We start from the raw sequence: 15877 nt of genomic DNA, 5'->3' as shown, positions 1-15877 counted from the left end.
ACGTCAAAGTAAGGGTGGGGTCATCTAAGATAGCACAAGGGTTAAATGAGCTCAAATGGTCACAAAACAGAACAAAGATGAAAAAAAATCACACAACTTTCCACACACAAATTAAAACATGAATGATTTAAATCAACTGAAGCCACAAACCAAAATAAATGCTGTTTATTAATGTTTTTACTGTCACAGAGATTCAATATTTGAATTAAATGGCATCTTTAAGTGTTAAAATGTCATCATGTGTGATACTTTTTGATCTTTCCCTGCATCCATTGGTCTCCTGGATCACACTAGCACCTCAAATGGGGGGAAAAAATTGGGTCACACTCAGAGTCGTCACATCATGTTTCAACACACTTTATGTCTATTTCCATCCTCGCTTTTTTTGCAGCGGTGTAACGTGTCCCGTTCTGTCGCCACCTCTGATGCGCTCAGACACATGCTCGCCACTTCACTGAGTGAATAAAGGCGGACGTTGGTGACACACGTGTGACTAAGAGAGAAAGAGGGATCCAAATAGAGGAAGAAGAAGTGACAAACTGAGGCTTTTTCACACTGTAGCTATTTAGTGTGATAATGGCGTTTGATAGGCAGGAAACAAACACCATTGTCACACTCCACAGCTCTGGAGGACAAGGTTTGCTGCAGGGTGCAGAGGATAAAACAAGCTGGGGTGGATTGATGGGTGACCTGGAGGAAACAAAAAACAGAATGTGTGCATTCAGTGAGGGGAGAGCTGAGTAAAAACTCACAGCTTTAACCAATGTGTTTTTGTGCTCAGGTTTAGTCTAGCTATCAGATAAGCTTGGAAAAAGTGGTGCCAAGTAAATACTTTCGGCTTATCCAACATGTCCAAAGTCCATCCACGTCAAACTTTTACGGATTGTTGGGACGAATGCAGCTGCAGCACCTCAAACATTTGTGGGAAAGATCCTTCCATAACAAATTTGACTCAGATCCTATCTAATTCTACTTTCACTTTTTGTTGATCTAAAATCCTTATAGATGGCACAAAAAAGCCTTTAAAGACCTAAATGGGGGGGGTGATACCTACTTACCGTTTGTTTTTCCACTTCCATTCATTCATCCTCAGTTGCCAGTCTCTTGCTCTTGGTTCCTGGCGTTGGGGCAAACTTAGATTTAAGTCCAGCAGTGGGTCAGCAGCAGCAGGGATCATGAAGGGATCCGTGATACATTTGGGTTAGGAGCTGTCCTGTCCATGCCTTTATGTAGACAGAGCAAAGTTAGGACAAACAGCCAGTTGCACATTAGCGATAAGCTACGAGGGAAGTATTGATCGACCCTGACCAGAAGAAAGGGTTGAAGGGAGGAGGAAGGGGAGACCCAAAAAAGGTGCCCCAGTCAGAATTTTACTGAACATGACATAGTTTAGGGAACTTTAGAGTAACAATCAACATAAATATGCACTTTGGATTGTAGTGATAAGGAAAAAAAGAGACATTAAAGCAAAAAATAACAAGTTATTTACAGATTAGATACAAATTTTCCTCAGAAAATATTTAAAAGCTTAAAAAAAAAATCTTGACCCTAAGCTCTTATCACAAGACATAAATGATTATGCTTGCAAAATTTCTCTTTTTTTTGCCATTATCACTACTTTTCAATTTTGTCTGTCTAATTTTCTTTAATGAGCCATTTGAAGTTATGCTTGTGTTTAGTAAATTAAGATTTACAAGTTATTCTTTTTTATTTTTCAATGAATGTTATATTTTGTTTAAGCTGAAAGTAAATTATCAGGTCAAGGCCATCTTGGAATAAAACGCAGGGATATACAGACTGTATTCTTTAAAATGAACTTTTTTGGGATTATTTTAGACCTGAAGACAGGTTGGCTCTCGATTTTGTTTGTGACCAGATGGAAGGTACAAGGGCGTGATAAAATGTCCCCGGACTGGCCGGGTGGCTTCTATTTGCTCGTCCTTGGAGCTGATAACTCTTAGATTGCGTGTGTGAATGAACTGAGGTCCCTTCACCACGCCACTCCATGCACACGATAGCAAGACAGAAAGAGATTATGGTTAATCTCATTGGGGTTCAAACACAGACACATAGAAAAGTAATCTGCATATGGAAAACCTTCCTACAGATGCAATATAAAGAAAAAACAAAGGATTAATGGGGGAATGAGATAATTAAAACACATGTTGAAGTTTAGATAATATTTTAAACATTAAATTAAGAAATAGTTCAAGTTTATTGAGATCAGGCAAGAAATCTGTCAGTACGATAGTCCCTTATTAAATTGAAATTATGAATACATCTGTGTAGGTATAAACATTAAGGATCTAAAATGCTTTTTCATTTAAAGTAGGCTATACTGAAAGCAATAGGAAAACAAAAGGAGTACATAAAATATGAATTATTTATATAATTTAACTTCCACTTATTGACCTCAAATTTGCTTGTTTCTCCCTGAGGAGTATACAGTCATCTCATGATTAAAAAATAAAAAGCAAAAAAACAGAAATTAACAGGAAATTTGTGTACATTGAATCCTAGAATAATTCAAAAAGCAAAATATTGGCAAATTAAAAAAAAAACAATTAAGATGCAAAAAATATGAATCAAAATAGAATTCTATTGAACTTTAGACTTATTTTTCTAGCACACATGTATACTCACTGGTCACTTTGTTAGGCACACATGTCCAACTGCTAGTTAACACACATTTCTAACTGGTTGTCCAGTTTAGCTTAATCTGTTTAGTTTAGTTTAGCAATTACCTACTATTTTTTATGATCAATGTTATGTTCTTATACAATTACCGGTATGAAGCCTATTGAGATGACAGTTGTAATATTGGGCTATATAAACAAAATTGAATTGATTTGAATTCTATTCAGCCAATCACATGGCAGCAACTCAAAGGATGCAGGCAGGTAGACATGGTCAAGACGATCGGATGTGGTTGTTGGTGCTGGTCTTCGTATTTAAGAATCTGCTGATCTACTGGAGTTTTCACACACAACCTCCTCTAGGTTTTACAGAGAATGGTTCGAAAAAGAGAAAAATCCAGTTAGCTGTGTGTGGGCAGAACTTCCTTGTTGACGCCAGGGGGACCTAGGTGATAGACTGCCCACACCTGCATCCTTAGCCTCCACTTTGTCGACGGGATTCAAGTGATCTTTCACAAGTGAATAAGAAGTATTTTTTCACCTTTCTACAACATCAAGGTCATCAGCTCCCCACCTGCATTCTAGACAATATTGACAGAGAACTGCGTTTTTCCTCTGAGGCACTGAATGGTTGGTCAAATTTTCGTTGATAGTTTTTCTTCCCTTCTCGGACTCTTCCCAGACCATTTTTTTTTTTAGGCTCAGCAGCTGCTCTCGCTGCATGCTGCTTGGAAAGAGGATACCTGTAACCTGCCTCAGGTGTCTCAGCCAGCTACTCCATAGGACTTCTTTTTCAGTTTTCAGCTTAGTGATATCCCTTACCCCCAGAAACCAACAGCAAGTTTGAGGATTATAAACAATTATAAGGATTATAAGTTCCATGTGCTCAAAATGGTGTTTGTCATGGACAAACTGTGTCTGGCACAGAAGCCCAATCACTAAAATCCCCTCAGGCTCAGAGTAAGGCAACTGTTTTTACTCCTTGCATGGGAGTCTTTCGGTAGAACAGTGGAGTCCTCGGTCAGAACACTTTCTAGTTCCCTTCCAAGAGACTCCTAAAGAGCAATCTGTACTGCTTTTTTCCTAACCTTTTCGCCAAAACCACAGTAAGAAAGCTGTCCCTGACCCAGAGGCACTGGGACACAACCCTCTTTTATTCACCAGTGTGAACCTCGACACACACGTTGACTGAGTTGGGGGCTTCTGAGCGAACCCAAGAGTAATCATAGAGTTGAGTTTTGGAGCCAAAGACCGCATGGAGGAAAGCCCGGCTATCTGTTGGTGGTGCCGCTCAGTCTCCTACATCAAACCCAGCCCCTTTCCCATTCAGTGAGGTGATTCATAGTACCGTTGGTAATATTCCATATCCATGGGTTGGGAAACCTGCCCTTGAACACAATCCCTTTATGATCCTTTCTGTAGATGGTGGCCCAACTAAAAAGGAATCCCATGTTGACTTCTTGGGCTGAGCCTAGCCAGGTCCAATGGCGAGGGGTCCCACCACCAGGTGCTCACCTGCGAGGCGAGCCCCCACCGTGGCTCTGAGGTGACGTAGAAGACCTTTTTTAATCAAAGCTTCCATCAGCCTGCTACCAATTTACTCGTCACCTGTGACACATCTACCATGAAAAAAGTAGTATTTACCCCAGAAAGGAATACCCTGATGATCTCCGGACCTGCTCTACACCGACCTGGGCAATTCCTTTTGGCAGAAAGCAACTTCTTATCAAAAATGAATAAAAAAAATGTTGATTCTCCCATTTGCTGGGGGGAGAAAAAGTAAATTCAGCTGAGTAAAACATCATGATCAGGGGTTAAATTTGAAAACAGAAACAAATTCATAGTTTTATTTTTTTTTAGAAAACTTTCATTTTAATTACATTTTTTAAAACAATTACATAGTATTAAATTTTGAATAAATTATTGTATTATTATTATCTCCTTTCATTCCTTTTCATCCATGGTTTTAATTAAACTACTAAAATCCCTGGAACTTTGCTCTTGGAAAAAAAAAGGATAAAAAATCCTCCTGATGCAGCTTAAATGTCGCTTTAGTGCTAAAAGTTCTAAAAACAATTATCAATGAATTAAAACAACACAGTGAGAAATTTTGTTTTTATTGGACTGAAATTGTAAGAACCACAAAGAAATGCAGAAAACTGAAGAAATCTTTCAATGAAAACAATTTTTGATCATTAAAAAAAAAAGAAATTACTTAATAAAAATGAACTTGAAGAGTCAGTCAAGAGTGTGAATTTTACAAACAGGAGCACAAGGAAAATATAGAGAAAAGTGAAGATTACAAAGTCATTTCTTTACCATTTCTATAGCAGCAGTCCAGATTTACAGTTTTCATATTGCACCAAGTGAGTGCTCTGAATGAAATACAAACAAACAAACAAACAAACAAAAAGAGTCACATTCAAGTAAATAAGATAAACATCAGGCAGCATGACCTCAGAGTGATCTATAAAGTGCCCTTTAGGTTCAGTGGTGTTAGAAAATGAGAAAGAACATAATAAAGACACACATTATCTTTGTAAGAAACGTGCTGCTTTATAGTCGGTGGCGATCACAGCTTTTCTCTCATACACTCACGCGCGCACACACACACACACACACACAGCCTCATTTCAACGCTGATCAATAATACTTTTGTTAAATGTAATACATACATATATTTATATATCATGAAGGAACTTAAAATTCTTTTTCTTTTCCAAAAACAATTTACAGCATTATGAACATCACCAGGCATTAAGTAATGAGAGTAACTCCCCGGTTTTAGTTTTCACCTTCACAACCTTTAGACCCCTTACACTTAAATTAGTATGAAGTTAAAGCAAACACCAGGTACACTAGCATGCTGCTTTCAAAGCACTACAAGAAAACAAAACAAAAAAAAACATCCTATCAAGCACATTTGCTATGACTGTAACATGGACATCCTGCCAGACCTGCCAAAATAGTGAAGAAGGACGTTGTTCATCAGTACAAATACACAGAGTACTTTCCTGTAAGAGTTATAGAAATGATAAAAGAAAATATTTTCCATGTTGACAAAACAATATCTATATACTCATCTATGTATTTGAAAACAAAAAGTTGAGGGAATATTTGCTACCCCGTTGTTACATTTTTCCTCAGTGACTTAAAAAAAAAGGCTGTGGTGGCAACAACTGATCAGGTAACAAACAAGGCTCACAAAAGGGCGTGGCCGATGTCCTGACACGGGATTGGCTAGCATTCCTAAGGTAATCTGGTGTTGGTCTAAAGATTTGAAAGAGTAGTTTTCATAGTGCCATTGCATTTTTTGTTGTTGAAAAGTAGTGCATGTAGGTAGCCGGGTTAAGGCCATGCCAAAAAACAACAACAAAACCCTTCCTTTAAAGGCTGCCCAAAACACTGTGCTATAGTGAAAGAATTGTTGAAATGAAATTTTTTCCAGCACTGTAGATTTTCACAGGATGAGGGAGAAGAGAGGGAGGGAACTGTGTTTTTGAGGGCCAGCTCAAAGAGGAAAAGAGGTTTCAGCCGAGAAGTGTTCTTCTTCTTTCCCTGGCAGTTTTGTGGAGTCACCTATCCGCACTGAAAAGATCTAAAAAAAAATGACTATGTAGGCATATTGGCGGGACAAGTCACTGTACAGTCTCAAGCCACCATGCTGTAAGGGTGGTGCACGGTCAGGCATTAAAGGACAACATGCTCACGCAAAACTGCAACAGCAGCTGATTTTTCCTTCTCCCCAGGGCCTCAATTTTGACATTTAGTCTACCCCCTCGAACCCCTGAGCGTTCTCTACAGCCATGAGGAGTTTCTCTCTCAGGTCCTCGAATGATTCATAGGCAGGCAGATCCAAGCGGTTGAAACTAGGGGAAAACAGAACATCACATTACCAAAAAGCTTTTATTACAAGTTAAAGAAGAGATTCAGTGCAGCTGGGACAAACCATGTGTGAGCCCTTGGTAGTTTATCTGGTGTTCCCCACTGCTCAATGGTGAAGAGCTGTGGTCCATTAGAGCCTGCAGCAGTGGAAAAACAATGACCGACACCATTTTTTTGGTGAGCTACTTAAAGTTTCTTTTCCTATCAGAATTTGTGTTTAAAAGCTTGAAAAGAGTATTAGCAATTACAGTGTTCCCTCGCTATACTGCAATCCACGGTCTCGCTGATTTTTTCTGTACAATTACGCATCCTTTTCTTTTTTTAAGCGCATTGCTCTGCGTCCTGAGATAGACTATTGTCAATCAATCCCCTCTGTGCCATGTCTTTTGTACAGAGTGCATGCAAATTGCCAAATCTACAAAAGTCATAGATCACATGCGGATCTTATTTTTAATCTCCAATACTGGGTTCATTTTTCTTCAAAGGTCTGAACTTTGAGACGTCTTAAACAAGAGAGTAAAGTGTGGAATTGTTCATGTATGTCAGATAAGAGTATTAAACGTGTAGTGAGACGTTTTCCAGCCTTAAAACATCTAGAATTATTATAAAGATGCATATTTTGCAGATTTCACCAATCGCAAGTTCTTTTTCAGAACGTTTGGCCCGTGATAAACGAGGGAACACTGGGATTTTGTTATTATTATTGATCCCAAGGGAAATTCATTCAAATCTATCTATCTATCTATCTATCTATCTATCTATCTATCTATCTATCTATCTATCTATCTATCTATCTATCTATCTATCTATCTATCTATCTATCTAAATAATATTTATTAAATTTGCCAGAACACAAAAAGCTGCCCATTCTCATAACTATAGGTTATAGAAAGCTAACATTATTGTGTGATGTTTATACCATAAAGCTCAGCAAAGCCATTCATGGGAACCCGGGATGTTCCTGTAACAAACTGCAGGAGGCGGATTCTCTTCTCAGCGTCCATTAGCAGGACGACCTAAAAACACAAGATGGCCAAACGATTGACAAGGATTATTTCTAAATATTTTTCAAAAGAATGCTTTAAAGGTTGAAACAGAAAGTTTTCTCCTCTCTGCCTTATTATAGCATGCATACATGTTGTAGTACCGGTGTATAGACTGGTTTAATAATATTCAGTGAGACAGAAAAACCCTGATCATTTTACTGACATTTTACTGTAAATACACTAAATCCTCTAAAAGTGGAACGTGTAGCTGGAGCACCTCCTTTAGCAGATCCTAGTTATTTATAGCCTATTAAGAACTTAGTAAATGAACTGAACTAAAAACATTAAGTTTCAACTTAAAAGTTTGCGGACATAACTGAACTCAGAAATGTAACCTCCATTTTGACCCTTGACCCAGAACTACTGTGTGTTTAGTATTTACAAAGGCTATTTTATCTTTTTATTTGCACCTTGTTTTGTTTTTTTGAGTAAAGTTACACCACTTTGTTTGAGCTGTGGTTTCCTGTGAAGTGCAGCCGCAGTAAAATTCAGTGAACTCCATTTTGAGTGCATTAAAAACAGCAACTGGTTGAGCCTCTAACAGAATCACATGGACATGAATTGGGTCACCGTGTTCTACTGAGACAAAAACTAGCAGTTCACATTCAAACAGAGGTGCATTCAATGTGCACGAGTGTGTCAATGCTCAAGTCAAGATAATAAGCAGTGGAGGTAACAGTTTAGGTTCTTTCATCAGAGCAAACAAGTCTGTGTGTCCAAACAGACTTTGATCTTCAAAAATGAGGCCAGCAAACCTTTCCGGAGTCAGATGGACAAAAGCACGACTGCAGGGAAACTTTCATCCTGAAGGAGCGCTTCCTAACCCTAACTCTGTTAAATTAAGCTGGAAGGCTGTCAAATATCCAAAAGCAGAAAAGATGCTTTTGGATGAGAGGCAGCTGCATGTGGCGTGTATGCTTTTGGATGCATGGCTTTATGACTTCATGATATTTAGATGTAACAGACCTTCCAGAACCACTGAATGACTGGATGGTTGGGGCAGTAGCTGTTCTTGTAAACAGTGTGTTGTCTCCAATCGTTGACGTCAACATCGCCCAGACCGCACATGAGCAGCTACACACAGAAGCAGAAGACAAAAAGATGCCAAAACTTCAAATGAAAGAACGGTTGACTTTTAAATTAATATTCTACGCAGTCTTATTAGTCTCTGATCATTTATACACAAATTACAAAACAAAAATCATCATCTGTAATTTAAGGGCCTAGAAGCACATCAGATTCTTTGCTATGTTTATATGTATATATATTTTTGTTGTAAATTCATTGTTCAAAAAACAGCTTTTGAAACCAGCAGCAAGGCCTCCTCACCTCCAACTCGTTTTCATCAAAGATCTTGATCAGATCAATCTGGATGAGCTCAGTGAAGCCCTGGAAAATAAACAAAAGCAGTTTTGTCAACATCATGTTTTATCCAAGAACCAAAGCAGCAAAATTACAGAAAAAAACATTATGTAACCGATCAACATAATCAAGCCAATTTGAATTACGGTAGACAAAATGCATTTAGGAACTTGTTTTCCACACTGCCCCCATGTGGTAGTAGTTATAAGTGCAGACAGGTACCTCCAAGAATGCATTCATCTGCTTCTGGACCCGGTTGACGAATCTCCACTGAATTACCAGGCTGAAAGGAAAAGAACAAGTGAAGTTTTTTTTTTTTTTTTTAATACAACAGTGATTTGACAGATTTCCTTTTTCATAGAGAAATGGTTAAACATACTCTATGTACTCCTTTTTGTTGTCATTGGTAACCACCAGTTCTGAGCCACTGGGCTTCAAGTCCACCTGGTAGGTCTGAGGGGAAGCAAAACGGTTTAGACACAATTCATATAAGTTTAAACGTCTAGAGGTCAAAAATAGTGATTTCAGATCTTCACACCTGTCCAAAGTTGTCCTCATCTATACAAAACCTCAGGTCAAGTTCAGTGGGATCGTTCTCCAGAATCCACTTCAGAGAGTTGTAGTATTCACTGTCCTGCAGGCGATGGACACAAACAGCTTCCTTTACTCTGCCATTCTTTACATTTTAAAGTGTCACAAACCGTTCAAACCAAAGGATCCAACATCACTGGTGACGTGACTGCAGCCCACAACACAACAAGCCAACCAACATTTTTTATCATTTCTTTCCCTTAAAGTGTATAGTGCAGGGGTCGGCAACCGGCAGCCCCAGAGCCGCATGCGGTTATTTCCTCCCTGTGATGCGGCTCTCTGTGTTTGTGTAAAATAACTATCATGTTCTCAGATTGTCGTGGTGTCTTTAACACCGTCGGGTAGAGCGAGCATGAAGAAAGGAGGATGAAGAGAGCAGCGTGAACGCGCAGAGGGGGCGTGTCTGCAGCTGTGAACGCCAACCAGGGTCTGTTGTGGGATGGAAAGTTTTTCTAGAAAGAAAGTCAGTGGCGATCTCGTAGGGGACAAATGAGCCCCCCCCCCAAAAAAAACCCTTTTTCACCCTAGACTAAAACCACCCATTTCCGCGTAAAAAAATCAATTAAATTTGCGTTAGGGCGCCCCTACTATCCTGTCACCTTGCTGTATGTTGCGCTGTCTGTGTAGAACACGCTGGAGGGGGGGTTGCACGCGGGGGAAAACAACGAACAGGTAGAGAGGCGGGGGCGGGGCTTAGACTCACAGCTGCTTCCTAATAAAAATAGTTGTCATCCATAAAATTAATATAATTTATTGAGTTTACTGGATTTAAATCAAAATCAAAATAGACAGGAGTCTAAATCAAATTGAATTTTTTTCCATCATCTTAACTGTGGGTGTTTGACAGACAGAAAAGTCTATTCAAGATTGTGGAAAATGGACAAAAGATCAAAAGAAACAACACGCTCATAAAGAATAAAAATAATTAAAATAAATAATTAAATAACTATCCTGACAGCATTTTGAATCAATACAAGTATTGCCAATTGAACTATCGTGATATATCGGCAAAAACATTATTCTAACACATCTAGTGTTGCGGCTCCCTGTGCTTTCATCTCAGTGGGAAACTGATCCGAATGGCTCTTTGAGAGGTTCAGGTTGCAGACCCCTGGTCTAGTGCTACAAGGAGAATTTTCCTAAAAAATAACAATTAGATAAAGATTATCTCAATCTTTATGATATTTACTTATATTTCATTATATTTTAGAAAAAAAAATTGTTTTAGAGGATTCTCTTTTGAAATAAGAGACTAAAAAAAAAGAAAAGAAAAACTAAAATTGGAGGAAGCACCTAAGAAGAGGAAGTATGTGGGACTCATTGAAAGCAAAACAAGTGTGCAGAGAGGGTCCAAAGACATTTTGCAGAGAGATAAACAACAACAGTCTCACTGCAGAGGGAGCTCTTACCACAGACTCCATGTCTTTAAGCGAGATCGATTTTCCCAGCATCATCTTGTAAAACGGCCTTATGAAAAAACCTGCAACAATATACAGGAGGAGTGTCATATGGAACTCTGGGTAAAAGAGTATCATTAAATATGCTATAAATTAGGAGGTAAAAAAACTCAATGGTGAATAATAAGCTTTAATGATAAAAGTTTAAACATTAAGACAGGAAATGATTAATAATATATATGTATATACACACACTAGGGCTGCACGATATGAAGAAAACACGCGATATGCGATATTGGTGATTAATATTGCGATAACGATATAATTTGTGCTATATAAACTAATATCAAACCAACCAAAAACATCATTTCCATTTCAATGCAACAGTATAAAAATTATACTCCAAATGACCCTTGTCGACAAAGGAGGCAAACATCAAACATAAAAGGACTCATTTGATTGATCAACAATGTAAACGGGTCCTTCCGATTGGTTAAATGCATAAAGGGATTTATTTCATTTATTCAATATTTCAAGCTGCCATGAGTTTGTTTTAGCACATTTAACCCTTGTGCTATCTTAGATGACCCCCCCCCCCTTACTTTGACCTGTTCTCCCTACCATGACAAAGGTGGATAAAGGTGGAAAGATTTCATGTAATCCATGGACACCAGTGAAGATCACAAATCATTGAAGAAAAAAGGTTCAGTGCACTGTCTAGTGGGTCTAGATGACCCCACTCCCAATGTTAAATGGCCTAGGATAGCACAAGGGTCAAGGTAACCATTCATTGCGATTTTCGCTGTCTTTTGCGGTATGCATATTGCACAGCTTGATGTCGCGATAACGATAAATTTGCGGTATATTGTGCAGGCCTAACACACACACACACTTCTTTTTTCCGGATATTTTAGTGTAAAAGGCTGTGTCAAAGATAGCCTATTGAACGAAGCCACCTACCATCTAGAAGCTTTCCGTGAAACACAGCCATGCCTGCCACACGCCCAATGAACTTGAAATAAGAGAGGTGATCTTCATTGCACAGACCAGAGTTGGGATTAATTTGGAGAGTGTAGTTATCTCTAAATTCAGAAGAAGAGAGAAACAGAATAAAAACTATTCTCGACAGCCACCAGGTGGCACACTTTGGAACAACGTAGGCAAGTCCTTCATTGAGTTTCAACAAAGTAACAAAGCCAGGATTTTAAGAAATGTTCATTTTAAACCCAGGAATTAGGCTCTAACTTACATTTTTACATATCTATAAGTAATTAAACATTATATCGGGTTGAGACTAATATAGAAGTAAATTGTTTTCATTATAAGGTGCGTGGGAAAAGTTTGTTACAGGATGACTTTTTGAATAAGAGGAAGACGTAATCAAAGTGAGGGGAAATATCCACAGCTCCCACAGGGAAACAACAGAGCGGCGCCATGTCTCATAAGTCCACCTGACAGACAAGGTCAAGCAGGCGTAAAAGACAGGAAAGACGTTTTCTTCAACAGAGAACACTTTGACTGCCTTAGCATTGAGTAGAACATCCTGTTCCACGGCTCTTTTATCTGCGTAGCAAAAATAGAGAGGCTTACGTGGCAGAGTACTCAAACAAGCCGTAGTAAGGGTTGAACATCTCCTTGGATAAGAGAAAGAACCACTCTCTGGCCACGCCACCGTAATCCAGTCCCTTCTCGGACTCAAACTCGATCCACAGTCGTGCCTTCAGAACATCTGGTCTTTTTAAGGACATTATTCGACGATACGACTCCTCGAAGATGTTGTTTCTGTGGAGCTTCATCTCGAACCGATTGGGGATGTCAGCCTAATCGCAGGAGAGACAACACAGAAACAATTACATCAGCTTTGTTCATTATGGTTTTTTCCATATGCAGTTAGTTACGCTCAATGTGACTCAAGTTGAATGAATACCATTCAAATGTAATTAACAACACTGTATAGCCTTTGCATCACTCCTGGCACGACGTGCTATACTGCTTAAATGGAAAGATGCCTCTCCCCCGTCTCATTCACAGTGGCTACAGGATATCATGTCCTGTTTAAAACTGGAGAAAATTAGATGTTCACTCCAAAAGTCTCTTGACATATTTGAAGATTTATGGGGTCCCTTTTTGAGAACATTTCCAGCTCTTTAGTCATATAAGCCTACAGCAGCTTAGCTGCATGTGGTAGCATATAGTCCTGGTCGTGCGTGATGGAGTGATGGCTTGACGGTGGCAGTGACAGGGAATGGTATGGGGTATTTTGTTAATTTTATTTATTATTCTTACGTATTATTATGTTTTGGTTTTTTTTGTTGTTTCTTTTTGTTTCCTTTCCTTAGCTTTATTATAAACAGTTCTTTTAGTAATTTGTCTTTCAGACTTACAGAACTCTGTAATTGTGTTTGTATAATGTAAAACTCAATAAAAAATACCTTGGGTTAAAAAAAAATGTAATTAACAACCATAGGGTTTCACACAGTGTAGGACTTTTACATTTCACAATCTTGCTACTTTTTTAAAAGAATTTTTCAGAATAGAAATGATCTTTTCAGTGATTTACTTCTCATTCACTGGAACAGTAAGGCTGTCTTCAGTCGCTAACAACACTGGAAACTATTCGATAATTGCAGTGCCGTTAGCAACTATCAAGTAGTTGTCCTTGTTTTGGAGACGCTAACTGGCTAAATATCGAAGGATTTATTAAGATTGACCAATTTGTCTTCACATTTCATTCAAAAATGAGTAATTTCCACCTTATTACAGTTGTTTTATGTCGCTGTAATCAAAATGAACTGGAATTAGGTACATAAAGACGTGAAGAAGAAAAAAACTTTTGTTTAGGACTAGCAAAAAGCTTGCATTATTGGGCTGTATAACAATTAGTTTTGAGAAATTTTAACAGTTAGCTTTTTTTCCCTTTTTAAATGCTTGTGTGAAACTCCTTGAGTTTGATATCTTATTATAAGATTTCTAGTTAAGTAACAAAGATTTGCTGCATGGACAGATCATTTTAGTACTTTCTAGTGGTTTTCAGATTTAGTGTTCTCCTATTTTTAGGCTAACTCTTTTCGCAGTGAATAAATGTATTAATTTAATCAAATATGTCATTTCTGAGCATTAGTCAGGCAAAAACAAAAGAAATCTAAATTGATTTAATGAATGAATTAAGGTTGGTCAGTTTTTCAATTATGCGTCAAAAGAAAAAAAAAACAGCGGAGGAAAATAAAGAAAAGAAATGTATCATTTCTTACCGGTTTCTTTAACTTCTTCCTGAAGTAATCATATTTCTGCTTAAATTCTCTGGAGTATGGTACCGCCTGCACAGATAAGAGTTTGAAACATTATTCATTACGTAAAAACACTTTATAGTTAGTGAAACAAATTACATTTTAACATGTAGAGAAATAACAGAGCGTGCTGCGTAAAACTCTGAATCTGAGCTGCTACACTTTCACTCGAGCATGCAGGAACAATGCGTAACAGCTGCGGGGACAAAGTGATCCATCTGTGGTGTAAGGACAAACTGAGAGCGATGATGGTGCTTGTTTGTAGCAACACCGCTCTGAGAACTGAGCAACGTTGCAACATGCAAGCACTTAAACAAGTAAGGCTGTGTTTAAATAAAGCCACTCACCGGCCCTGTGATAGCTGGACTCTGCAGACGAGGATCCTCCCACTGCGTGGTCTTCGTATCTGGAAAGTTAAAGGGTTATCATTTCCTTAGGATTTGCAGTAGACAACCATCAGAAATTCTGAAGATTTTTGGGCAAACTAAATGATTTGACCTTTGCTTTACTGACACCAAGTAACTTGAATGAAAAAAGCATGGGAGAAAAAGAATCATCTTACTGTGGTCGATGTAAAATGTTCGTCCGTCTGTGTGAACCCGTTCTTCCCATCCAGGCTGAAAATTGAATAAAACAAAAAGTGTTTTAAGAAAAAAATTGTCTTCTAAAACTCTACATCCATCCAATCCTGTTGTTCTTTATAATAATTTAGTGTTCACTTGAACCTGACTAAGCAGTAAATCAAATATTGGCAATACAGGCGAGGCAAGCTCAAATCAGAAACCACAAAAGGAGATGACAGGATTTTCTGTCCTGTTGAGTCAGGACTGAAACATCAGCAAGGCAGGGGAGCCACAACATGAGGTTTAATCACAACCACTGGTTCCAACCAGTACACCACCACTAACACGGTGACCACTCCACACACACCTGCCACCAATCAAGCAAGTAAAAAAAAAATAATAAAGAAGAAGAAAAAAAGGAACTGAAACAGATTTAGATTGAAAGGGTTGGAAAAGGAACACAGTGTTACAAAAGAATCTGTCAAACGGGGTGCGATCACAGTATGCAAGTGTTTCCAAGTGTTATGCTGCTGCATGAGAAGACACTGAACTGAAAGGCTGATCACACATGCGGCGGCACATCTCCTAGATAACACTTCCTTCTTATGAAACCTCCCTCCTTCTTTTACTGCCCACTGCGCTTTAGAAGTCCTTATGTTCTCCAGCATTCTCCTCCTCCCTCTGAGAAAACACCAGAGCACAGCTGGGTCCACTTTCCAAAACTGTCTACCCTCAGATGCAAATACAGATCAATGGAGTATTCTGAGGAATCCTGGGGGTGTGAAACTCCAAAAGATTTGGGATTCAGAGGGGACGGCAGTGGTACAAGGAGGATGGTAACAGAAAGACAGGAAATGGGGAGGGACACAATCCATTCATGCCGGTCATGACAGATAAAAGAGGAGAGATAGAAATAGCCAATAAGATAAATAAACAAATGAATATCAAGAACTAAAAAGCAAGACCGTCTGCAAGCATTTGACCAAAACAGACTGGATCAGACAGGTATGAAGGCAAGCAGGTGGAGGGAGGCACCAACCAACCTCCTCTGGTAGGTTCTGCCAAACAGACATGGCCAGGTGTAGAAGAAGTAGCATACATTATGTCCAC

At 38.7% G+C, this 15877-nt stretch overlaps 1 protein-coding gene and 1 non-coding gene across 9 annotated transcripts in view; both read right to left on the bottom strand.

Annotated features, from left to right (window-relative positions):
- Nucleotides 1–536: 536 nt before the first annotated feature.
- On the bottom strand, nucleotides 537–646 carry mir122 (microRNA 122). Its single transcript, NR_107148.1, has one exon. It is a non-coding gene; the product is annotated as a microRNA 122 (primary transcript).
- Nucleotides 647–4830: 4184 nt separating this feature from the next.
- The window catches only part of nedd4l (neural precursor cell expressed, developmentally down-regulated 4-like, E3 ubiquitin protein ligase), a 43609-nt gene continuing 32562 nt past the window's right edge, over nucleotides 4831–15877 (bottom strand). For 6 of the 8 annotated variants that reach the window (XM_020707594.2, XM_020707595.2, XM_020707593.2 and 3 more), the window contains 15 exons: nucleotides 15811–15825; nucleotides 14767–14821; nucleotides 14552–14610; nucleotides 14169–14234; nucleotides 12508–12737; nucleotides 11878–11999; nucleotides 10930–11000; nucleotides 9468–9563; nucleotides 9309–9382; nucleotides 9152–9212; nucleotides 8897–8956; nucleotides 8534–8641; nucleotides 7441–7537; nucleotides 6586–6658; nucleotides 4831–6505 (listed from right to left, as the gene is read on the bottom strand). In XM_020707594.2, the coding sequence (XP_020563253.1) occupies nucleotides 6403–6505; nucleotides 6586–6658; nucleotides 7441–7537; nucleotides 8534–8641; nucleotides 8897–8956; nucleotides 9152–9212; nucleotides 9309–9382; nucleotides 9468–9563; nucleotides 10930–11000; nucleotides 11878–11999; nucleotides 12508–12737; nucleotides 14169–14234; nucleotides 14552–14610; nucleotides 14767–14821; nucleotides 15811–15825 (1290 nt within the window). In that variant the 3' untranslated portion in view covers nucleotides 4831–6402. The remainder of the gene's footprint in view (nucleotides 6506–6585; nucleotides 6659–7440; nucleotides 7538–8533; nucleotides 8642–8896; nucleotides 8957–9151; nucleotides 9213–9308; nucleotides 9383–9467; nucleotides 9564–10929; nucleotides 11001–11877; nucleotides 12000–12507; nucleotides 12738–14168; nucleotides 14235–14551; nucleotides 14611–14766; nucleotides 14822–15810; nucleotides 15826–15877) is intronic. The other 2 variants (XM_011481673.3, XM_011481669.3) reach the window with 1 other exon arrangement.

The sequence above is a fragment of the Oryzias latipes genome, chromosome 12 (genome assembly GCF_002234675.1).
Source record: "Oryzias latipes chromosome 12, ASM223467v1".
NCBI lineage: Eukaryota > Metazoa > Chordata > Actinopteri > Beloniformes > Adrianichthyidae > Oryzias > Oryzias latipes.
This window is presented reverse-complemented; position numbering and strand designations above follow the sequence as displayed.